General features: G+C 41.4%; 1 protein-coding gene across 3 annotated transcripts; it reads left to right on the top strand.

The window, feature by feature from the left end:
- Positions 1 to 812: 812 nt before the first annotated feature.
- Positions 813 to 10,353, top strand: slc35b3 (solute carrier family 35 member B3). Of its 3 annotated transcripts, none has more exons than XM_069151502.1 (10): positions 813 to 1,050; positions 2,860 to 3,086; positions 3,253 to 3,374; positions 3,541 to 3,695; positions 5,197 to 5,304; positions 5,619 to 5,716; positions 5,933 to 6,025; positions 6,276 to 6,387; positions 7,243 to 7,312; positions 9,338 to 10,353. In XM_069151502.1, exons 2-10 carry the CDS (start codon positions 2,871 to 2,873, stop codon positions 9,486 to 9,488), a joined length of 1,125 nt encoding a protein of 374 aa, XP_069007603.1. In that variant the 5' UTR covers positions 813 to 1,050; positions 2,860 to 2,870; the 3' UTR covers positions 9,489 to 10,353. The 3 variants fall into 3 exon arrangements, with proteins under 3 accessions (XP_069007603.1, XP_069007602.1, XP_069007604.1); XM_069151501.1 differs by having other exon boundaries at positions 2,857 to 3,086; XM_069151503.1 differs by lacking the exon at positions 813 to 1,050 and adding an exon at positions 1,084 to 2,033 and having other exon boundaries at positions 2,857 to 3,086.
- The last annotated feature ends 15,690 nt before the right edge of the window (positions 10,354 to 26,043 follow it).

Below are 26,043 nucleotides of genomic sequence, written 5' to 3'. Positions count from 1 at the left end.
CTGTGTTGTACGCTGACAACGTATCTCTATAGTTGCCACCAATATTGGACATTGATTTTACCCCTTTTTGTTTGAGCATCAGTAACTCAGTGGGTGTTAATGCTGAAGCTCTCAAACTTTGATACGCAGTACCCATTTTTATCTACTACAAATAAAACTCTTTTGAATGTGTACTGCACAATCACAGATTATGTGAGTTAATGTCAAATACAAAGACTTTCATTCAGTTTAGTCATAACACCAGCTAGGGATCTAAGATCTAAACTTTACAATTTGTGCAAGGACTTCATTGAAAAATAAAGAATAAGCAGTTTTCAATAATGTAAACTTTTAAAGAGAGAGCACTTCTTCTTAAACTTTGAATCTAGCACAAAGAAAAAGTTATGGAGGCCAAATTAGGTGTAAATATATACAAACTAGTGCTCACTTTCCTTTAATAATATACTTCTAGTCCACAGCCAGTGTGTCCAGTGAAATATGCCGTCCTTTTTAATTTGACTTTCCATTATATGGTCTTCACAACAGAAAACTGTGTCAGTGAACCAGATTAACCAGAACTTGTAGCTGTCTTATAATGTAAAATGGTGCCCAGGACATAACACAAGCACCGTGTACTAACTCAAGATGGACTCTTCTACGCAGTGTCTTCTTGAACCAGAAGGATTTTCTAATTCACTTCCTCTGCTCAACACACATTTAAATGTTGAAGACCGATATTTGTGTTTCACCGGGGTCGTCATTTGAAACCATCGACGTGCTCCACCGCGTGACTCAGCCGACCAATAGAATCACAGTTCAGAGGTCGGAGCGGAAGTTGGTGGCTGTGTTTGCCACTGCAGCAAGCGGAGGTAGCTTTTTTTTATTTTTTTAGCAGGGCTGACTACGCTTCTCGGTGCGTTTCTGTCTTGTCTGTCACTGGAAATTATTAACATGAAAAGGTTTGGAGCGCACAAAAGATGAAGCCAGCATGTCCAGGCGAATGATTGTCGCCGGCATTCCCTCTGAGAAAGAGGACAAGCAGGCGTAAAGAACCCGGAAGTGCTGTTGAAGGTAACAAGCCTGCTGACTTGTCCGCCTGATGAAGCTTCAAGATGTGTCGCTGGACGTGTGGTATAAAATGGCGTTGGTAGTTTGGATTAGGTCCTGATCTTTAGAGGGTTAATCCGTGATGTCTAATCATCTCTTTTAATGAGGTCGTTAGGAAGCGGCTGCTTCGTAGCTATGCTAACGGCTGTCATACTTTTTTAAACACGCATAGTAACTTCACGTAAGGTTTTTATTTAAGGTTTTTTATTTAAGGTTTATAATGTTCTACAAAGCTACAGTCGGGCGGATGTTTAAGTGAATATTATTAACTGCTTGGGTCTTGGAGTTAAAAAACAACAACAACAACAACAACAAACAACCTTTTTCAGAGCTCAGATGTTTAATTGTGTTCTTCGTACATTTTCCTTTCTGCACCTTTGAGACTACGTCGTAGCTTTGTTGAACACTACCACGACATAAACTCACTACTTTGTGGTGAAGGAGGAAAACAAAAACAACAAAGAACAGAGGAGGATGGAAAGTCACGTTTTGTGCATCTCATTATGTTTCCATGGTGACGGAGACAGTGACGGACATGACGTGTTTACACGATGATCGCTTACTGTCAGCCTGATCAAGTCTTACAATTATACAAATAATTATGCAAATTATCACCTATTTTCAACACTAGTCAGCACGATTCTGTTTTACTGTCACTCCCACTGTGAGTGTTTGTGTTGTTGGGATCATAAGAAGGATGCTGTCGCTGGGTAATAATATTTGGATAGTTTGTTGTATATATTAATCATTTACTGTATTGCTGATTGTCCCGGCTGAGCTTGACTCTACCTCCTCTTTTCCGGGGTTTCTGGCATCGTCCCCGTTGAGGTTTTATTCGAGTGACGTGAAAACGCTGCAGAGCCTCCCGCAGTACGATGGCCGGCGTCTCTAAAGTCACCGAAGTCCGTGTCCCGTCTCTCCGTTACCGTGCGCACGTTGCCGCAAAGGTAGTTCCACGTTTCTTCAGACTTTCTGAAGTTTTGGCCCCGCTGAGTTTTCACACGTGAAGCCGCTCTTCTGACCAACTCACGCGTCCTGCCCGCCAAAACCCACCCTAAGTTGTTGTGCTTGTGTGACTTTGAAGTCCTGAGGAGAAACATAAAGTCCAAACTTTATGAAGACATTTTGTCCGGGGAACGTTCTGTCGCAGAAGTCGACTTCATTGTCAATTCACCACGTGTGCAAGACGTACAGAGAAATCGAAATGTTGTTTCTCGCAGTCCCACGGTGTGCAAAAACAAAAAGATAAAACAAGACCAGTATAAGTATGTCACAATCAAAAAACAGACAACAACCAGGGTGGTGGAAGGTGATTTGGTGTTGATTTTGTACTATCTGCAGTGGAGAATAAAATCCAAGAAACTGCCTGATACCAAAAGCGAGTTAAAATGCAGCTGCAGATTTCTGATATTGTGATATAACATTAGCATTTTCTTTTCCTGGTTTTAAAGACTCCATTACAGTCCTTTGATGCCATTTTCTGAACATATCAGACCGTTTGAGCTGTTTTTATTATTTGCCTTTACCTACTTTGTTATTATCTCCATATCGATTATCAAAAATGTCATTGTGTAAATATTTGGTCAAAGTAAATAGGCATCCGTACAATATCAGTGCAATATTGATGTCAAGGCATTTGGTCAAAAAAATTTTGATATTTTGAGTTTGTCCATATCACTCAGCTGTACTCTTGTCTGTGGTCACTCTCTGACCAGATCTTCTGATCAAGCATCAGTGTGCTAATTGCTGAAATATGTCGTTATGTTCCAGCAGCCACAGACACAATGAGTGCCAAATATGGCCTGGTGAGCTACAACAGCTCACGGAAGCACATTTCAATCTCCATCCCCTCGTCCACGGAGGTGATGTCCCCGCACATAAAGTCTGTGGAGGAGCTGAGGGTGCTGGGCATCAGCCTGACCAACCTGAGTGCGCCCACACAGTTCCTCATCTGCGTGGCTGGAGTCTTCGTCTTCTACCTTATCTACGGGTACTTGCAGGTAACACAAAAGAACGAGCACACACCCAACAACGCACACACATGTAGATAAAAGTAATTCATTAAGACATCTTTTTTTTTTTTCCAACGTGTGTAAATATGCTTTTGTGTGTGAACAAAGAAATCAAACAAAGAGGAGGGCATGATTTGTCTCTGTATATTTATAGGAGTTGATATTTTCCGTGGAAGGATTCAAGCCTTTTGGTTGGTACCTCACTCTGATGCAGTTCGGCTTCTACTCCATGTTTGGACTCGTAGAGCTTCAGCTCACGCAGGACAAACGCAGAAGGTACAGCTGCAGACGACACACTTCGCTCACCTGTTACACATCCAGCTTCATCACTGGTCCACGTTTGTTAAGAGTCAGTCACATGACAACAACTTTTTATTACATTTTTTTTTTTTTTTTTATTAAAATCTGTTCCTCATTTGATTCACGTTTTCCTCTCCTCCAGGATACCGGGGAAGACCTACATGATGATAGCGTTTCTAACAGTGGGCACTATGGGCCTCTCCAATACCTCTTTGGGCTACTTGAACTACCCCACACAGGTCATCTTCAAGTGCTGTAAACTCATCCCGGTCATGATCGGAGGAGTGTTTATCCAAGGTCAGCTGCTTTATCTGTATTTGTAAATGCAGGCCGTACATTGTACGACAGAACATTTACTTTGGTTTAGTTTCTGCGGCTGGTTTTGCCTTTTTGTGCGCAAAATATTCTTTCTTTATACGGTATGCTGTGAGAGCCAACATTTTGAGGCCCTCTGTAATTCACCATCTTTCTCATTGAGAAATGATTTAACATGTATTAACATGTCAGCTCTGTGGTTTGAAGTTGTCTGGTTTTTGTTGTTTTAATATTGTTATTTCTGAGTTTGCTCTGTTGAGTTTTCCTCTTTTCGATATGCTAAAACGACACATTTAAATTTAGCTGAAATCTGTGTCGTGAAAAATGTAAGGACCGTTCCTTAAATGTGTCAGGAACTGAGTTTTTTTTTTTGCTCTGGCTGAAAGATCGAAATCTCTAAAGTAAAATAGCGTTTTTACTCTAAAGCTAAAGTTGCATCAAAATTAAATTTTCCTATTGAACATAAAACAATTTAACCATCATTAGTCAAAACAGGTGGACTTTAGAGGGGGTTCATTTCAGTCACGTTTCCTTTGAAGCGACGGCCATCTTTCAACTGTCAGAACATCCTTTGTATCCTGTTGTTTTCGGTCGTCAGAGCCCGGTCGGCAGTACTCACCGCTTCTCCCTGCTTTTGGTTCTGTCTGTCCTTTCATCCTCACACCGGCCTTCTCAAGGTTCTGCGTCCCGAGCGTCAGACGGGTTTTGTGCTTTTTTTTTTTTTTCTTTTTTTTTTTTTCTTTTTTTTTTTCTCCCTCCCCTCCCTTCCTGCGTCTCAGTCTAGATAGATAGATGTGAGCAGCTCGGTCCCTCAAGGGGTCGAGTGGAAAACAGAATTTGTTCACTTAGAATGCAAAGAGGAACTAAAGTTGTGGAGGAGGGAGGGATGGACGGAGGGAGGGGTGTGGGCGGGGGGGGGGGGTTGCATCTGATGTGAGACCCTTCAAAGGCGAGTCAAGGAATCAAAGCCGACCACAGCCAACCTGATGCTACGTCCCCTTGTCAACCTTCAAGGCATCCGTCCGTCAGCCTGTTTCTGGAAGACTCCTTCATCCTGTTGTTTTCTTTTTCCCACTTTTTTCTTTTCCGCAGTGTTTTTTTGTTGTTGTTTTTTTGCATTGTTACATGCAAAACCTCAGAAACTTTAAACTGTGAGGAATACTCTTGCAAAATACCTGCAAAAAGTTTCATTAGTTACGTGTTTATCTCCGTCCAGTGTCCGCTTCCTCTATTTATTAAAGGCGGGTCGTCTTTCTTTGTAAGCTGTGCTTAAGGGAAAATACTCTCCCCGTGTCTCAGTTGGCTCACTGGGTTTGTGACATTACAAAAAAGTTTTTAAAGTCTTACAAGTACGTTATATTTTGTTATAGCTTTCTCACTGGTATAGTTTCTAGAAGTTGTATCATTATTTTTGTGTGTGACTTTTTGTGAGTTACTGATAAAAGACATTCAGAATAATTCATGGCTGTGTGTTGTGTTCCAGGTAAACGCTATAATGTGGCTGATGTGTCTGCTGCTCTCTGCATGAGTCTGGGACTCATCTGGTTCACCTTAGCTGACAGCAAAGTGGCTCCCAACTTCAATGTGACAGGTAAATTCTTTGAGATCCACCTCCTTGTTGTTTTTTCAAAGGTTCAAATACGGACGCTGCAGTTTAGCAAATGCAGAAGTGTTGGCGTGGTGTTGCATCAAAAGGGGATATACAGCTCTAACTAGTCTCTAGGCACTATTTCTTGTTGGGTATTAATCCATTTAGCGACATGTCGCATGTTTTCATGAAGTGTGGCTGGAAGCTTCTTTTACAGGAGCTCAAACGTCTACTCGTGCTCTTTCGGCGAAGACGTTCAGTCTGCTCTGGTGTTGGTTTCCTAAATGTTTGTATGTGCGTGTTCGTGCGCCACACAGGTGTCCTCCTCATCTCCCTGGCGCTGTGTGCAGATGCCGCGATTGGAAACGTGCAGGAGAAAGCCATGAAACTCCATAATGGCTCCAACTCTGAAATGGTACACTGTAAATCTAACTAAAAATATTAGATACATTAGCATTAGTTTAATGGCAATTTGATCTGTTCACACATTATTAGAGCTAAATACGGAATATGAATTTCTGCTTGACTGTGTGATCAAAACCAGACTCTTGTCTCTCATATTTAAAATGTAATGGTTTTAATAATTGTGGGTTTGATGTCACTGACTGGTCGTATGGTGTTGTGTTGACAGGTACTGTACTCGTATTCCATTGGTTTTGTGTACATACTGACAGGCCTGCTCTGTGTTGGCGGACTGGGGCCAGCAGTGGCATTCTGCTCAGAGGTGAATAAACCTGAAGTCAATATGAGTACAAATCACTGTCGGTTAATGTTGTTGTGTTTTTTTCATGTATGCATGTTCAACTTTAAATTGCAAAAACAATGCTTGAGTTAAATCTTCCTTTTAATATGCAAATCAATTCGTTTTTCTTTCTTTCTTTTTTGATGTAGTATAATGATAAACTCGTGGACTGTAATTCTAAAGTTTTAATTTCAAGTTTGTTAATCTATCTGTTATCTTCTCCTCCCTCCAGCATCCTGTGAAGACTTACGGCTATGCCTTCTTCTTCTCTCTCACTGGTTATTTTGGCATCTCCTTTGTGCTGGCTTTAATCAAGCTCTTTGGTGCCCTGGTTGCAGTGACAGGTCAGACCTACAGTTTCTCTCTTCTCTCTGCTTCTCCATTAAGAGAAAATTCCATTCAGTTTTATTTGCAGTGTAAAATCGCCATGGAACTTGGTGCCGATACACTTTACAAACACGTCAAACAATGACGATAAAATACAGGAAATATGATTTAAGATAAAAATCTAATGATGTCCCCAAAACATGTCACAGGCAGAGGATCACTAGCTGGATGGCTGCGCACAGAGAAGCACTCATTGCAGCACAACTCAGACAGATGTGGCCAGGTTACGTAGTTTGAAATGAGTGAAATAAGGTGTTTTAATATAGGATTTACTAAAGGTGAGACTGTGTGGTTTTTTTGTATGTGTTCGAGCTGCCTTGTCAGTGTGTTTCCACTGAGGTTGCTCCTTCAGTTCATCTCAATGTTTCATGGCATTGCAGCCCATCGTTGCAGGGATTTAGAAAACTGTAGAAAACCACAAGTACCGTTGCGTCTACTTCGTATGTTTCTTTGGCAGAATTGTTTTCCAAGTACTGGCAAGAGACGGAGAGCACATCTCATAATACCAACATGTATTTTGGCAAATCATGATGCATTTCATCGGTCATATATCTTGAAAATGTTGACTTCATTCAGGCCAGTGACGGCCAATACACTGTATTTAATAATATATTCATTTGAAAAATAATTATATAGATAAGATATATAGATAAGAATTAAGTTTCCCAGCGAAACACTGGAAATATGTCTTTAAATTCTGATATGTTGTTACATTTCCCCTCAGGTTGGAAAGTCACATTTATTGATCTTTTATTTCTTATATTTTCTTAAGTAAAAAAAAAACTGCCACTGATGTTTGGATTCCTTTGCAGTGACCACCGGGAGAAAGGCCATGACTATCATACTTTCCTTCATGTTCTTCGCAAAACCTTTCACTTTTCAGTAAGTACTGTCACCTTTTGACTTTAAACAGTTTCCTCTTAGTTTAAAGTAAGAATACAGTGTGACCACTGACCTCTCCTTTGACTACTCAAACTTGATTTGGCTTCCATACCCCGGCTTTTTATGTCCTCAGTCCATTTTCAGATCTCGACTATTCCACTGCTCTTTCTCCTTCTTGTCCTTCACTCTTTTGTTCACCCTCGAACTCGCCCTCGAACTCCTCTGTGCTGTCAGAACAGTCTTATTTCCTGCTTATCTCTCCTGCTGTTTCTCCATCATGACTTTAGACATGTGAGTGTATGTATTTTGATTCTAAAAAGTTTTGTGTGTCCTCATGGTCAACATCATTTTCCCTCCAGCTGGTGTGTGCTGGACTCGCTGACCGATTCATGGCTGCAATTTATACCTTTTAAACCAAAAGACTCCATCATTAGTATACTAAAAGTTATTATCAGTAAAAAGCAGATTTAACCAAACACCAAATACTAACCAAATTAAGGAACACCAAACATATCAATAACCATACATTGTATGGTGGTATAGCATATTTGATAGTGAAGCAGCATTCTTCCATTCCAATCATAACTAACAAAAATGAACTTTAGTTGAACTATCCAAAAAAACAACAAATGTTATTATATTTTGTTTTTAAAGGTGCCCTGTGGAATTTTCTTGTCCTCAAAGTTTCACTGTGTTGCTCATTAAAACACGCTGTGTGTATCCTTGAGGTCTAAGAATATGCTTCCTTTCTCATATAACATTTTGAAATCAATTTTTTATATCTATCTTTGCTTGCTTCTTTCTTTTTCTTCTTTTTTTTTTATTTTTTTATCTTTGCTGCATCTCCTGCAGCTTTGCCACTACCTGGTTATCAGTGGACCAGTGTGAAACTGGAGACAGGATTGTGCTTCACGTCACCCGTGTGGTGATGCACAAAACACAGACTGACTTAAAGGAGGTGGTCAACAACTCCACAGGGAATCTTTTAAGTGGGACATCTTATAGAAAACGTTACAGCATTTAAACATTACAGGGTTCTACGCTTACCTTTTTCTCAAGAAGTACTGTAAATGTGAAGATTATTGAAAAAATTTTGGAGCGCAGTGGGGGAAATTTTTTTTTTTAAATATATATATATATATATATATATATATATATATATATATATATATATATATATATATATATATATATATATATATATATATATGTACAGTATGTAATTTGTGCATTATCTAAGGGACACACATCTACGCAATTGCACATACTTACCACAATCACACATTGGATTAGACACAAAGGCCACTGTTTCATATGACAGCGCAGGACTAGGTCAAATTCTAGTATATGACTGGACCATGTATGAAACATTAAAGGCCTTAAAATTTGAAACTAGGGCTTTTAATTTGAAACAGACACAGGCAGTTGCAGCATTCAGCCAACCAATGATGACTTCATCAGTTAGTCACGCAGCATCTGGCTGACCAGTGTTGTGACTTTATTTCTCACTCGGAGACTGACATCTGTGTTTATGGGAAGTCCTATATATGGTTTTCAGCTATGAAACTAGCAGGCTTTTATTGTGAATCAGCTACAGGAAATGCTTGTAGTTTGAATGCAATGACATATATTGTAAAAAAAACAACAACACATCTTATATTCTTTTCGCAGACTGGTGGTCGCGGTATCTGCGACCAGCAGTGAGTGGCTGTGGCTCAAGTAACATTCCCACTTCACTTTCTGGTCACGTTTAATATTCACAGCTGTCCTGTATTCTGCCAATTCATTACATTTGTAACAACAGATTACAGCAGGTAGTACATTTTTACTCATATACTTTGCTACTGAATTATTTTTCCACCTCACACTATTTGTAGGTCCAAATGCTTGTTAAATACTTCCACTACAGAGCATTAGCATTCTGTTGGATCCTGCTCTTCCTGCTGGAGAATATACATTTCTCACAATTGTGGAAATTAGCGTCTCAACTACAAATGTCTAACCTCTCTGTCTTTCCCTCATCAGGTACATCTGGGGCGGCCTTCTGGTGCTCTTCGGCATCTTTTTGAATGTTTACAGTAAAAATAAAGACAAAATGAAGCTTCCCTCCATCAAGGACCTCAAGAGCTGGCTGCTGACAGGGAAGAAAGTCCGATTTCTTTCACAAAACGTATAGGAGGCACCCACAAGTAGAGCGGAAGTCCTGCACGGGCGGGCTGCTACAATCGGCCACTTCAGGTGTAGCGTTGGCCCACACTTCTCAGGGGATATGCTGAAGCTTGTGCCTGAGCTACGGGCCTCATCACCCCCCAATGTCGAGCCAAGGATGGGTATACAGGGTTTGACCTTCAATCAGCCTTAAAAAAAAAAACGCTGACGTGATTAAAGTACAGGCCAGGGAGACGCTGCGTCCCGTCTCTTATCTGCCAGCAAACCACTGGTTAACTGGATTTCGACTATTGACGGCAAACTGAAAGAACTGTGACTCTGTTCTAAAAAGGGGATCAATGCCTAGTGGGACCTCAGCCTCACAGAAATATTCCCAACATGGAGTACAACACTGAGGGACGTATGACTCTCTAAAGGGAAGACAGCTCCTTAGCTAACCAAATTGCACAGTTTTGCACTGGAATTGACTCAAACACTCAAAAATAAAACGTTGGAAAGAAAGAGTACAGAGAGACACAGGTTAATGTGTGTCATGTCATGGAATGATTGTAGCCCACCCTAAAAGAAAACAAGAAAATATACACATTGATTAAAAAGCATTTTTACCCTTGCATGAGCCAGACAGATGAAACAAAACTTTGTTTTACATAATCGTTGTCTTTAAAAAAAAAAAAAAAAGTGGCTTTCTTCATTGGTAATTCATGTCTGACTGTATCTTAATTCATGAGCAATGTGTGATCATGTGACATTTTGGGGAAAGCAGAGTTATTTTGCTCCTCCGTACATCAACAGCATCAACTGCCATAATTTGCTAACCATACGTTTGGGTGAAAGGGTACAACTCTTTTTACAATAAAGTATCTATTTAGTAATTTCGGTGTTACGTGTTTGTGTGAGTGTGGTTTGCCAACCAGCCTTTAGTCTCTCCTCCTGCACCGCTTGAGAGAAGAGTTGAAATGTTGCCAAAGTGTGTGTGTGTGTGTGTGTGTGTGTGTGTGTGTGTGTGTGTGTGTTTATCCATCTCGTGGCCTTAGGCGTGTTTGATTAGGAGTCCTGAAAAAAAGATAGCACTGCTAGACAAAAAATAAACAGCAGTCTTCACTGTGCAGAGGTACTATTCATTTGGATTCATCCGGTGTGTGTGTGTGTGTGTGTGTGTGTGTGTGTGTGTGTGTGTCACATGAACTCACAGTTTCGATAAATGGTGGCGTGATGAAGCTCATGAAAACCTCTGTTTCCTCTGTTCAGCCATTCAAGCATCTTATGTTGAGATTTAACATATTGAAGTATTATTTTTCTCGAGTAGGCGATTTCCCGACTAGATTCCAGTGTCTGATCTTCCACATATGACATCCCTCCCTCCGAATCCCTGCTTTTAGTGTCACTGGGCATCTGGTTTCAATCTCGATGTGCAATCCTTTGCGTAGATGGTCATTGCCCTGGAGATCTCTGCTTGTCCAGTCCAATTCACTGTGTATCGTACGTTTAGGTCTGTTTAACAGCAGAGCTCTTTTGATGTGCAGCACTCGATATGATGACTTATTCCATTCGTGCAGCTTAATTTTGCAGTCAGCACATTCAAAAATGAGTTTCCAATGTTCGAGATCCAAGCTATAGTTTTGACAGTGAAATCTATAGGCACGTAACAAATTTGTGCAAAATATAAATGATTCATTAAAGGCGCTCCTTTTTAATATTGGACTAAGAAGTCCTCCACGCTGCACATCGAGAACTTTTAAAGTGGCCTGGAAATACGATGGAAATGTTTTGTCCTTCATTATCATATTGTATGCATGCGTGTGTCACTGCCATGCTGTTAAATGACAAGAGACTTGCCAGCTCAGCAGGAGACGGGCTGAGTGTGGATCTCTCTGTGATCCTAATAGAGGCCCAGATATTACAGTCTCACTTCCAGGCGGGGAACCTAACGCCGGGCCAATTAGTAATTTGGTATTTCATAAAATTTGGCAGCTTGTGTGTGATGACAAACTGACAGAGATCTTCTCTCCTCCGGGGAACCTTTGGCAGTGCAGCACACACACACACACACACACACACACACACACACAGACAGGATTGCTAAGTTTGTCTTCCACTGCAAAGTGGCAAGTTGCTGCTCAGATCGGGAGCACGTAACTCAATTGAAAACAGAAAATGACTGGATTTTTTATTTATTTTTGTTAGCTGCAGATTTTGGTTTCACAAAGGCACAAAATGGGAAAAAAGATTTTATGTTTCATGACGTTCGCCGCCGTGCTTAACTTCTGTTTTTGTATGATTGATGAGCTGCGGAGCAGTCCATTAGAGGTTGGGAGGTCACGTCGCAGTGTAAAAAACATTAGTTTGCCATTACACACATTTGATGTGCAGCGTATACTGCACTGCTTCATCGCTATGGGAGCGGCTGTTCTCTTCCAGTCCCTGAAAGGTCATTATGGGATGGGAAAGCCCAGTTGACCCAAGGCAAAGTACATCATTTGTCTTTTAGCACCAGGAGAACACACCTAACAAAGCAGGCTGACCCCTGTTAGAACACTGAGGAGTTTAGCCATTTTTCAAAGCCTCAAAGGAATATACAGTCCACCCAAGTCAGATGTTTTTTTATTGTTGTAGATAAACATTTCTCTTTTTGTACTCATAAGTGACCTTAGGTGTTTGTCTTCAGCAAGGCTGTGAGATGACACGTGTTTTCTTAAATTATTAAGGGATGTCCTGTTTGTTATAACAAAGTATGTTTAAAGATGGTATTATAAAGCTAACATGAATGAACATTTAGGAAATACATACATAAATGCACAATTTAGAAGGTCATCTGGGCCAGTGCTCTTTTGTCGTAAACTTTCCTTTCACCTTTTTCTATTTCTTTCTCCTATCCCTTCTCCCACTTCCTCTTCATCTTCCAAAGCCCACTTCCCAACACACACACACACACACACACACACACACACACACACACACATACATACATACACCTGGTAACCTCATAGGCCATACAACCTCTGGTCTCACACGGCTTCCTCTTTCTTATAAATAATGGGAGGTGTCCGGAGCTCATCATTCCAGCAAATTGGCTGCTATATAATATGCGGCCCGCTTCAGATGGGTTGCTATATTATATGTGGTCAGACCTCGGATGGCCACAGCGGGGAGGGCTGGCAGCTCATTCATTATGAGTGCAATCGGTTCTGTGGGGGCGGTAAGGTGGTGAGGTGAGGGATACGCGGTCGCTCTCACGGAGACGTGTACGGACACACGGGTTCTCTCACACACACGAGCAGTCCCTGTCATCCCAACATGAGAGATACATGCACATTGTGCTATGCCTTTTAAGAAAAAAATAAAATAAAAACATGGACCAAAGTAATGTGGAATTGTAAACCTGAATATCTTCTGTTAAACAAGATGATATGACTAAAAGCAATTATTTAAATGAGTTGCTTCATCTCACATTTGTTTTTATATTTCAATATTTTTTTATTTTAAATAAACAGTTTGGCATTTTGGAAAATGCTCTGATTTACTTTCTTGCTGAAACTTAATGAGAAGATTGATGTTTGTAGGTTAAGTATGAAGCTATAGCCAGCCACCAATTAGCTTAGCTAACTTGGTTTTGGCAACAAAATGAGGCTGGCAAATATTTTGGTCGTTAAATTCATACAAAGCTTGAAGACTAATAATGGAAAATTAGTATTTCTTGGGAACCAGCAGCCGGGTACAGCCGGATTCCTTCCTTCTCTCCATCTCCCCTCCTTCCCTTTCCTCTTTCCTTCACTCTCCACAGCAGCTCCGCTCCAAACCTCTTCCTCCTCCTACCTCGGACTCATTACACCCCACCCACCCGTACCTCAGCCTCTGCGAGAAGCTCTCCTCATATAATATGATGGCCATCTGCTAGGCTGAGCCACGCTTCCCAAAAGCCCCGGGGCTAGATGTTTATCTGTCGTCCCCCCCTCAAACTCCTTTAAGGATGCAAAACATATCAGCAATCATCGCAGCTATACAATTAGCACAGGTGCTGCTGAGCTGTAAAGTGATCAGGAGAAATGGGAGGAAACATAATTGAAGTGGATTAGAGCGGAGAGGTGGGAGGGGGAAAAAAATGAAATAAAAATTCTGGAGGCTTGGACAGCAACCCTTTTCTATACTGCTGTTTGAAATTCACTGTGCTGTGATTAAAATTGGTGCAGAGCGGTGGTGGAAGTCCTGGCAAGGAGTTTTGGATTGTAACAGCTGTCTAGTGTTTTTTTTTCTAGCCTGCTGTTTCCTCGAATGTGGTCCTGGCAGGTTGAAATATGGAGCTGGGAAGTGTGATGGTGCATTGCACAACCAAGATCAGGGCTTTTTATGCATGTACTGCATGTATTTTTTAGTTTCACCTGAGGGGCTTGTACAGCAGTGTGTCCATGTGTCTGTGTATGTCTGGTCTCTGTGTGTGTTACTGTAAATAATCTAACACATGATAAACCAAGCCTTCTCGTTGTCATCGTCTTCTGACAACATGGCAACAAACATTTGTGCACGCACTTGCAAACACATACTGTACTGTACAGACACACACACCTACACTTTCGCACACATTTGTTCGAGCAGGGTCGAAATATTCCGCAGCAGTCACTCATGAAGAGAAATTCTTAATAATAAATATCCAGCCAATAATGAATGTGCTGCTGGCTGCAGTTGTCTTGGGGGCATAATATCTAATTTCCTCCCAATGTTTCATATCCCTACTCCTGCATGTCGACACAGTCCATCATTACACCCCAATGCAGGTTCCTATCACTTTTATTTATTTTTCAAATCAATATATAAATCAAAGCCTGGACAGATGAGATCCAATAAATTACAGAGTGCCGGACAAATGCAGAATGTTAACTGTGTACCAGGAGAAGAGATTCCCATGGGTGCTGCCTGGTCTGTGCTGTGTGTGCTGGAGTAATATCTACTAAATGTCATGTTAAATTACAGCTAACTTGAATATTACTCAGCGCTGTTTTTAATACAAGTGGAAAAACTCCTCCAAAGCCTAATATGAATAAGTTTTGTGGAATTTATTGCATCTGTACTGATGATCTTTACATTTTACCTAAGATGTTTTAAGATGTTTTTATCTTAGCGGTTTACAAAGCTCTTTACGATATTTGCCTCTTATTCACCCATTCACACACTAATAGTGACAAAGCTACCATGGAAGGTGCTCACCTGCCATCAGGAGCAACTTGGGGTTCAGCTTCTTGCCCAAGGACACTTCAGCATGTGGACATAAGGAACCCGGGACCATACCGTTAGAGGGCAACCCGGTCTACCATCCCAGCCACTGCCGCCCCTTGATTAGCAACAGATACTCAAATTGAAATGGAACCATAACATCGAATTTGAGCCTGGATTGCCCAGGAAGGAGTGGCACCACCTTGCATCGCTTCCCACTCATTTAAATTGACCTGGAGGATGCAAAAGAGAGCAGCGAAGCAATGATCCCCTGTACACCAGCCACAGTGCGTGAGTCACCCCTTTCTGTTCTAAGCTCAGCCACATGGAAAAATAGGAGGCTTAGAAGGTAGGAAGGGGAAGAAATGGGGGCAAGAGGATGGTGAACCCGGTGAAATAGAGCATAGAGAACAGTGGAGGAGGCTCGGCAGCCTCGCAAACCTGCAGCTGCCATGCTGAATTGTCACAGAGGACTCATCTAGGTGCACGGGGCTAACCAGTCAGCTCGGGCATAGACCCATAACGTGAAGGGCGGCCTCACAGGACACACACGTGCACACTCAGAGCTATACCTGAGTGTAGCAATCATCGCTATCAGCAGGGAATATGCTACCATCAGGTCCCATAACGTCAGAGCACACCTTGGCACTGACACCACATGACATGCATATGTGCGGAGGCAGCGTGAGGCGATGCCAGGCCAGGCATCAGCAGGGGTTTGAAGGAGATTCCCACTGACAAGGGTCCGGTGGGGGGAGAGGAGATCCCCACTGCAGAGTAAAACAGCAAGCCTTCTTCTCTACATGGGAGGAACACAAAGACAGACGCAGAGCCTCATGGGTACTGAGAATGAGAGAAGAGGCTGTGGTGATGGTTGCTGAGAAATGTAAATCATACTTAATGTAATCATGGACCAGAACAGAAATCAATCAACTATCTTATATTCTCAAAGTATGCTTTATTTTTTCAGTCAAGTTTCTAATAGCATCATCATCATCATCATCATCATCACGTCATCATTAAAACACATATACACACAATGCTCAATGACATTTGACCAGAATTTTAAATAATGTAGGAAGCGCACTATTGATCATTAACAAAGAGATGTCAGGACTGTGACTAATGATTATTTCCTTTTACATGCTGATTGTCTTCCCAGTTGCTCAGGTTTTACCTTCATTCGTTTTTTTTGGATCAACAGTCCAAAACCTAAAGATATTCAGCTTACTATCATATGAGTTAAAAAAAAAAAAAAAATACTAAAAAAACAAGCAAATCACCACAACTAAGAAGCTGGAATTTGACATTTATTTGATTTTTATTCCTATTTGAAAAATGATTTAAAACAACCAGAAGAAAATCAAAATAGTTAACTGTTTTTTTCAGTTCTAGACTATGCAGTATTAGTAAGGTTTTAAATCATGCAGGATGCATTTTAGACCAAATGTTTCTTCTTTTTTTTTTTCCTTTTGCAGTTTGTGTTTGTTCAAAAATGTACTTTGTTCCTTAGATCTGCATGTCCATTCCAGTGTGATCAAGATCTTACAGGATTAAATGTTTTGGTCCAAATGTTTTGCACCAGCTTTTTATATGTGCTAAAACAAATAGGAAGCTGCAGTTGCGAAGTTCATTGATCTTAACTTCTCTCTTCTTTGGGCTCCTCGGCATGAGGTCAGTGACAATGATTCTGACCTCCTGCAGTGAGAATCAGTGCAAGTCAAAGTGTGTTGTTCAAGGGCATATTGGAAGGGTTGATACTTTATGGCACAGGTCTTAAGCAGTGCATACTTCACTATGTGATTGTCATTGATGACTGCTCATGCTGTAGCCCTGCTTTGTGAGAGGACTGAACTTCTGCAGATGCATGTAATACAGGAACTGAGATACATGTAATGAATATTGGTTCTTTATTTTCAGACCACGAGTTAAGTTTGGGTGCATGATGCCTTTGACCAGTTGGTTCTCCAGATGATGTTTATTCTATTGACTGCCAATGAGAAGAAACACTGTTTTAACAGCCAATAAATACACACCCTGCAGACTCAACCCGCTTTGTAATGAAATTCAAATAGCCCATTTGAATATAATCCTTTTTAGCTGTATGCCTTTGTGTCACAGTAGTTGATTGAAACCTAAGCCCTTGACAATCCACCAATTCAGTGTTGAACCGGAAGCATTTTTTTATTTCATGTTTTAACTGATATTTCAGCCAGTTTTTTTTTTTTTTTTAAAGCGGATATTCATAAAATAGCAAAACAAAATTTCTGGTCAAACATCATAAGGTAGAATACCAATGTGACGGTTTCAAACAATTACATACAGTTTCTTTTAACGCTACACTGGGAAACAAGATCTCATTTAAAAACAATAGAAGAGCAGAAGGCAGTTCTTCTAATATGGAGAATTTAAAGAATAAATAATCCAGTTGTCTGCGGTGCCCAACGCAAAGCAATTTAACGCATCAGTGGCAGCTGCCTATTAATTTCCTGTAGAAGGGGAGGAGGGGGAGGGGGGTCTGGAATCACTGATTGGAGGGACAACACAGCCGCATCATGTATCAGTTCAGAGCCAAACAAGGTACACACATGCAAATAAATGCATAAACGCACAAGCAAACACGTGCATGTCATGACTGCAATCAAACTGCTGTTTCCCACAATGTCAGCGGTTCCATGGGAGCGAGGTGGCACTATATGCCTAATGATAGTGAATTAATAAGGAGGGCCTCCAGATAGAGGGGCCCATATGTGACTCTTGTCCTTAGGGTGCTGCATCAATAATAGCCCCCGCAGGCAGGCAGGCCATCCTCGCTTCTACTATGGATTCGTTGGAAATCCCTGTCTGCTTTAATTAGGTACCCAGACTTCTGATCCCGCCCCTGTTTCCCAAATAACCAAGGAGGGCGTTGTGGCACCAATATCTGTACGTGGCGCTGATCCAAACAACAACACCTCTTTCATGATGGGGAAGGAAGAAGGGGAAGACCATGGTGCTATAAATCCAGAGGTATTTGGACATGAGCCACCACTGCTCCCAAACGACCACTGTGGTGGCAATAAGCACGCAGAGGCCACCGCCAGGAAAACACCCCCAAAATACAACAGCTTAACTTCCGATTGTGATGCATATGCTCCCCACTGGCTATCACTTCCTTCTCAACGTTCTTACAATAAGACTTATCTCAGTTTTAAACAAGTGTCTACAAACAAATTCAGTCTGCCAGTCACACACATATCTCTCACCCTTGGTGGAAAACGGCGTCACTGGACCGTCTTTCTGCCACTTTGCTTGCTATTCATTTGACCTGTCTCCTAGAATCAGTGTGTTTTGTTTGATGCATGGTTTTTCATTATCACTATGGCCCATCATTACTTTCCTCTTATTATAGTCTGGGGGACATTGGAGACAGTTCAGAAGAGCTGTGGATGAGGGACAACACACACATACACACACACACACACACACACACACACACACACACACACACACACACACACACACACACACACACACAGTCATTTCTTTCTTTTGGGGGGGAGAAAAAAAAATGTGCCCCACAGACATAATGTCTGTGTTTTCCTGCAATTAATTAATGGGTCCCCAGCTAGTTAGCAGTAGGCAGCACTTGTTTTACCGTGGCGACTGAGAGAGGGCGAAAGGGGTTGGAGCCAGGCTCGCCTCGGTAGCTGCAGGCTTTTAGTTGTGAGCCACTGGATTTGGACTATTTTTAACGAAATCCTTTTATGGATAGATAAATCTGATTTTATGCAAGAAGAGTCTCCTGGGTTTCAATTAACTGGGGGTCACGCTGCAGATCTATCACAAAAAGAAAAAGGGAAGGGAAGAGAGAAAGAAAGGGAGAGGAAAAGATAGAACAGAAAGAGAAAGGCAAGAGGAAGGCCTTTAATTAATACGGTCTAATTAAACATTTGTGAAATGCATTATCTGCACTGGGGTTTTTTTTCTTCCATGATGAGCCACAGTTGCCTAATTGTCAGTTTGCGCCCACCCCCTCCTAAAAGTTGTTTTGTGGTTACATCATGGTTGTTAATAATGCAAAAGATGTTTTGGAGTCCCTTTAAACTGCAGTTTGTCTTTCCACAAATCAGGATTCAAAGAAAATTTGTAACTGGGAATGGTGTACTTCTCTCTCTCTTCAGTGAGAGTCCTCCGGGTGCCTCTTGAAAACATTTCACTAAGTGCAAAGATTTGATGGCAAAGGGGGCGGGAGGCCTCTTGAAACTAATTTGATTCCTAAAACATGTAAGATGACAGCATCCTGCTGCACGGAGAAGGTAGATTTGACTTTGAATCACGCCTCACTATTTAATCATGGGCCACGAGGCATGGCAAAGTCGCAAGACCTGAGGAGTCACATAAAGAGTGTCAAGCATGCAGGGCAAGAGACAGAGAGAGGGCAAGACAATCCACAACAGATTAAACAGTGTTTGGTCAGAACGCACAGCGTGATATGTGCGTCTATCACCTTAGTGCTCTCTGTCTCACTGCGATGCATATTTCTTCCCAGCCAGCCCGCTCTCTCATTGTTAAACTACCCACAGGGCACTTCTTAATGTGAAGTTGATCTCAGGTTGTAGTCACTTCAACATGCGCACGCACACACACACACACACACACACACACACTAAGTTTCACCCAGCACACTCCACCCTCACTGCTGCCATTCTGCCCATTCAGTTCACAGCGTGTGCAGCAGTCGCAAAAGGCGTACAAAAAGCGTGGATCTTTTTTCTCTCTCTCTGCATAGTGGAGGAATGATTCAGTTCACCGGAGCACAGAAATACACTCGCGAGTTACACTGACTACAAGTATGAAGCAACAGTCTTCTATGCAAACATCCACACTGACTGATAAGGCCGGGCACGTTATCAACACTATCAGTCACATCTATTTCATCGATAATGGTTTGGGTTCAAATAAAACATTTTACTTAAGTAATGTCACGTATGTCAAATTAAATGCGTTAAATGAATTCGTTTCATTATGTACGTAACATATTTACGTTACGTAAAAGACATCCACATTGACTTTTGCTTTCTTATGGGCTTGAACCTGCTCTCAGGTAAAGTCAGTTTGTTCCATCCTCATCCCTACCTGGACTTTATCACTCTTTCATGACCACACGACTTCCGTCACAGGACCTCCTTCTTCAACTCATGCATATTCAACTGCTCATACATGTGTGTGCTTTTCCTGCCCCGGCAATAACATATGACACTGACACATTATGCCTCTGTCTCTCTTCTACGGTGTACCCATTTTCATTTCATCAAAATAAAGAAAACATGTCCAAACATTTTTTGTCTAGTATTAAATAATGTCTTGTGTTATAAAAGAGTGTGTAGCAGTTATAAGCAATATTTTCACGTTAACACGTTTAATTGCAGGAAAAAAGGGTCACTAGTGATACAGAAAATTATTCTCTTGTTCGGCAGTTCTTCAGAGCCTTACAGTGTCTTACAGCTGAGTATTTTCATTATCTGGCCCAATTTACCAACAGTAAGAATTTACAGTAAAAACTCATAATATGTTAATCTGATCTCTCAGGGCCACTTTTGGATGGATCATCCATGTAGGTAGGTGTGTACATGAAGATCACATCAAAGTCACTTGTCTGCTAATTGAGTTAGAGGACTGTTAATCTCTGTTAAAATATTTTTCACAGTTTTTCTAATCTCCCCTTCACTGATCTTCCCTCCTCACTCATCTCTTTTTTTTATCCCCAGTTCTTTCTATGGTGCCCTTCCCTCCCCCTTCTCTGCTATCACCCTCTCCTATATTAAGCTTGTCATCTCTGGTTCCAAGGTGCTCTAAGTGGCAGCAGTGCGAAGGTGACAGCAGGGTTCTAGCAAGGTCTGCACTGAGCATGCCCAGAGAGCCAACCTAACTAATTAGAGATCCAACCTTGATGAGTGCTCTCTCTCTCTCGTGCTCTCACTCTCTCTCCATAAGCATGTGTATCTGGGCCCAGAAATTACTTAATATGATATATTAACATATTTCTGGCAGGAGCGGCAGGAGGAGGGTGCTCGTTGGAGACAAATTATCCAAATTAATTTCTAATTTAAAATCCTATGCCTTTTATTATGAGCTGTGGGCGCCCTTGGTACCAGAGACCAAGTGAGGGAAAGGGAATAAAGGCAAGTGAGGAAGAGGAAATATAGGTAGATAGTGAGTGAGAGAGAGAGAGAAGAGTCAAGTTGAGAATGGAGGGGTGAAAGAAGGAATTAAAGGATGCTTCAATAACCTAGGCTGGTTTTATGCTCACTAACCAATAAACAGAGGGGGATATGAAGACACAGAAAGGATTTAACTGTATATGGCCGGCTGAACTCAGCCCAGCTTAATTCAGCCATGAGAGAACGTCCCCAGAGAGGAAGAGGAGAAACAGGAAAATGGGTCCAAAAGTTTGAGGCATACTTGGATCTCCACTTTGCCCTAATTAGTGGCCTCACATCTTCGCTGAGCCGGGGAGGAGAAGCCAACGGCCACGACTGTGGGTCAGTCTTTTAGAAATTGTTATGAATCTCCACATAATAGCCCATGGTGCTCATGGGAAATGTAGGCCCCAAAGCGTGTCCACGTGGAACGTTACTAAAAGTCTTCAGAAGCTCAAAATGACCAATTAGTCCGTCTTATTTTGGCCACAGATAACGTTGCTATCGGACATCCTCTGTTCATAATTTATGCCTATTACTGAGGATTATAGCTGCATCTCATCCTTTCAAGGGCTGTGCAGCTACAAACAGTTCACTGATTTATTAAATCACAAGGCATGAACTGAATTTTCTGTAAAAAAATATCTAGAAAAGTATCATGAACGTACTTTTCTGTAACATATACATGTAGGTCAACAGGCCGGTATTCTGCTTTGATTTTAATAAAACAAAACTTATGTCTAGAAATCAAGTGAGAAACTGACCAAATCGCCTCCACTCAAGGTATTATTAAGCCTTGTGGTATCTTGTTCTGAGTTGACCTCTTTCACTGTCATATAGGTGTCAGTATACATTTGTTTTATGGTGCGTTTACTCTCAAATTAAACAGGAAGCAGGCGCTCTGGATGATGAGCTTCTACAAACTCAAACATGTTACATCATTTATTGTCATTAACCAAAAGATAATCATTATTTCAACACATAGGAGTGAAATAAAGTCTCACTAAATGGTTACCACACCATGTCTGTCACTTTTTTCAAAGGCCAACTGTGAACAGAACTTCAACTACAAACGTTTCCTCTTTAAAGAATACATTTACGTTGTTTACTGTAGCCACAGTGAAAACAGGCCTTTCCACAGTATACATCAGTATGTAAATAGAAAGTGCATCAGTCATTATATTCCTTGTTAAACTATTATCCACTGACGCACCGCACGTCACACATGGACTTGTAACTGCATGTTTAATCACCAATCTACCCAGGAGCCTACAGCTTGTTTCAGTTAATATCAAATAATGGCACAGCTCACCGTGTAATGAACAAACACCCGCTTCCCTACGCAAAGACACGCACACGCAGCCTCACTGCTGCACCCTCCAAACATGGCGCGGCAGCACGGCGGACACGGACATGTGTCTTCTGTTTCGGCTCTCGGGGACGAAGAGGTTTGTGGTGCTTGTGTTTCAGTGTGGGGGGAGTTTTTTTTTTTTCTTTTTGGTGCAATTTCTGGGTGCTGCGTTGGCTCGGGGAGAGGCACAGCGCTGTAATTAAGGACAGAGGGAGGAGGATGTTCGTTAGATGTAGTGTCCTCATTAGTGTAAGTTCCACCCGGAGGTGGTGCTGAGCAACACCTAATGAGACGCATATTGTAATGAAAGCGGGGAGCCAACAATCGCCCAAGTACAGGCCTTTAAATTGGGGAGTGTGGAGGGACTTCTGGTTAATTCTTAAGGTATATAATTTGAATGTTTATGAGGAAGTATTCATGGAGCAGGAATAATATGTTATCTTCATTTCTTATCACATTGTAAGACTTGGACCATGTTTAATTGCCTCAGTGCTTCCACATTGTGTCATACGATCAGCTATCTGACTAACATGAGCATGTGAGATGTTTCAATTCTTCTTGGTCACTTTTTGTTTCCTCTTTCACTCTGATCTATTCATTTAGGCCTCTGATGATGAGCGCTGCATTCGTATGGCAGACTACAAATCACTGTTACATACTGTAAGCAGCCAGCCATACAGACACTGTAGGGGCTCACCTGCCCTGTGGCTAAAGACGACTGTAGCTACTGTATCCTGCACACACACACACACACACACACACACACACACACACACACACACACACACACACACACACACACACACACAGACAAACTGTCTCACAGCATGCTTCTCACACAAGTACTGTACAGGTAATCTCACTTAATCATCTCAGAGGTCACCGCAAAGCGAGGTGGGGCGATAATTGCCGTGCTGAGCAGCAAAAAGTGAAGGATTGTGGGGAGAGAAAGAGGGAGAGAGGGAGGCGGAGATGAATAGAGGAGAGAATGAAGATGGAGAGAAAGTGTGTGTGTGTGTGTGTGTGTGTGTGTGTGTGTGTGTGTGTGTGTGTGTGTGTGTGTGTGTGTGTGTGTGTGTGTGTGTGTGTGTGTGTGTGTGTTGGCTAGAGGGCAGATTCAGAGACAAAGCATACTGGAGCTGATAGGACAATTGTTGGCCCTGATGACAGAAAATACTCCAGACAAAGGTGATATCGATGTATTGAGGTATTTCGATGGTAGAGGATTTACAGTTATTAAAACTAGTCGTGTTTATTGTTTGGATTTGTTGTGGTATAAAGAAATTATCAGGAAATATTTTCTTTATCCAACCAGTGGCCTGGAATTAATAGTTACGTGACACATGTGATTAGGAGACAAAGGGGGAAGTATGGAAGGAAGGAAAAGAGAAAGAAAGAAAGAAAGAAAGAAAGAAAGAAAGAAAGAAAGAAAGAAAGAAAGAAAGAAAGAGAAAAAAAGAAAGAAGAGGGGGCAGTATATATGGAGGAATATGAACGGCAGGGGGAGAGACACAGAGGGAGGCAGAGTGACAGCTCTCTCCCCCGAGGGCTAACAGGGGCTGCCCTCCGTCGGCCTGTGACAGCCAACCAAACAGGTATGCTGTGAGATGATTTAAGGCGATAATAACCTCCACTTTGGCGCATGGATGATGTCTCTCCTGTGGCTGTTGAAGCTTAATGAATGAAACATTAGTAAATACTACTAAAAACATGATTAGAGAGGCCCCCTGCAGACAGCAGGCGGAGAGGAGTGGGAAAAAAGATGAGTACGCAAATGTGTCTTCAGCACCACCTCAACCCACAGATACATACACACACACACACACACACACACACACACACACACACACACACACACACACACACACACAATCACCTCCCTCTACCGCTTTCCACTCTGTCCAATTCTCTTATTCCTGCTCAGCACTTTTGAATAAAAGATGAAAGAAGGGAGAGGGGACCTCAGGAGGCAAATATGTATCTCTCTGTGTGTGTGTGTGTGTGTGTGTGTGTGTGTGTGTGTGTGTGTGTGTGTGTGCGCGCGCGCGCGTGTGTCTCAGAGTGTGATTTCTATTGCCACTAGACCAAATGATATGTGTACAGCAAGGTGTGCCGCCTGCAGATATTCACAATCCATACAAAGTAGCTTTATATAGACAATGAGACACAGCTCTCCAGATGCAGGGTGAAAAGAGGCAAGGACTCACTAAAATAGAAATTCACTGTCACTGCCCTACCTAGCTGTCAGCCTCAGTCACACGGTAAAGGAGTCCACGCAAACCTGCAATCGAGCATGTGCAAGTAAATTAGGATTGTAATCTCTTAAAGGTCCTTAAATATAATTTCCATTACCTGTTACATCATTATTAAAAGATCAGTTCATCAAAAATGTAACAGCAATGGCAGCAATCTTCTACCTTCGGTAAACAGTTTTCTCATCGAATTTGCAGCTGTAGATTTTTAAATACAAAGCAACCGTGTTTGTAAATAACCACATTGCTGCACATTAAAAAGGGCATGTGAATTTCTGTCAACTTTGTAATTGGGTGGTATAAAACATCACTGAAAATATATGACAGGACACCAGTGGGAGTATATTGGAAAGAGAGTTTTGTGTTAATTATGCTAATGGTAAATGGAGCCCTCTGCTTTATTCTTTAAAGACAGGTCAGTTAATTCAAAAAGAAAAGTTATGCAAAGTTAATTTTTTCAAACTTTAAATAATTTTAAGAGATTCATTTACATGATGGTAGTGAGTTTTGTCAAATTTTACTTTAACTACAAGCAATTGTTTGTTTACGGTATGGTTTTATTTCATAGAGGATGCTTTAGTTGTAACTCTATCACGCCACTAGAATATCAATTTGGGATTACTCTGTACTAGAATTACTGCCGCATGGGTTTAGCTCCACCATCCCATCATGCTGCAGTTTACATCCAAGACTTATATAGTACATGTAGTGAGGACTCTTTAAAAGTCTGTTGGATTGTGTTTACACTCTTGGCTGATAAAGCTGATCGACAGGAGACAATGCTTCAGTTATAGACGTTGCTGCAAAGAAGCTACACATCCTAAAATGTGGATGCATCACAAACATCTGTAACTTCTATCTGTAACATCTGTTAAATATGGTCACACTCTCTCCTTCTGTTCCTGAGTCATGGCATTGAATAAAAAGTGTTTCTGCCTAACGTTATGATGTCACAGTAAAATTGATCTTTGACTTTTAGGATGTAAAATCTCATCACTTTAACATTTTGTCACATTAGACATTCGTGTGAAATTTTCTCATGAGTGTATACATTCCTGAGTTATGGCCACAAATATGTTTTGTCAGTTCACAGCGACCTTTGACCCCAACCACTAATCAGCTCATCCTTGAGTCCAAATGTGTGTTTGTGCCGCATTTTAAGAAATTCCCTCAAGGAGATAAACTGTTACGGACAGATGGGAGGAACGTAAGGTCACAGTGACCTTGACTTTTCACCTTTAACCCCTAAAATGTTATCAGTTCAATGTCTGGACCAAGTAAACCTTTGGGCCAAATTTAAAGAAACTCCCTCATGATTCTTGACGAATCACATTCACGAGAACGAGACGGACAGATAGCCCAAAAATGTACTGCTTTCGGCTTTGGCTATCACTGCTACAGAGGCTTACAACTCCTGGATTATATTTAACAGCAACTTAAAAAAAATAAATCCAGTGCCATTGTTTTTAAAATTCTTACTTTTTACAAAATCTGTGCATGGCAACAATGTTATGGGCACAGATTGGGCGAGCTCATGGTTATGGAAAGTAAACTGTGTTTAACGGTTAGGCA

This window comes from Embiotoca jacksoni, unplaced genomic scaffold (assembly GCF_022577435.1).
Source record: "Embiotoca jacksoni isolate LCO1_2020_lvr unplaced genomic scaffold, fEmbJac1.0.p SCAF_17, whole genome shotgun sequence".
NCBI lineage: Eukaryota > Metazoa > Chordata > Actinopteri > Embiotocidae > Embiotoca > Embiotoca jacksoni.
Note: the sequence above shows the minus strand (reverse complement) of the source record. Positions and strands in the feature narration are given on the sequence as shown.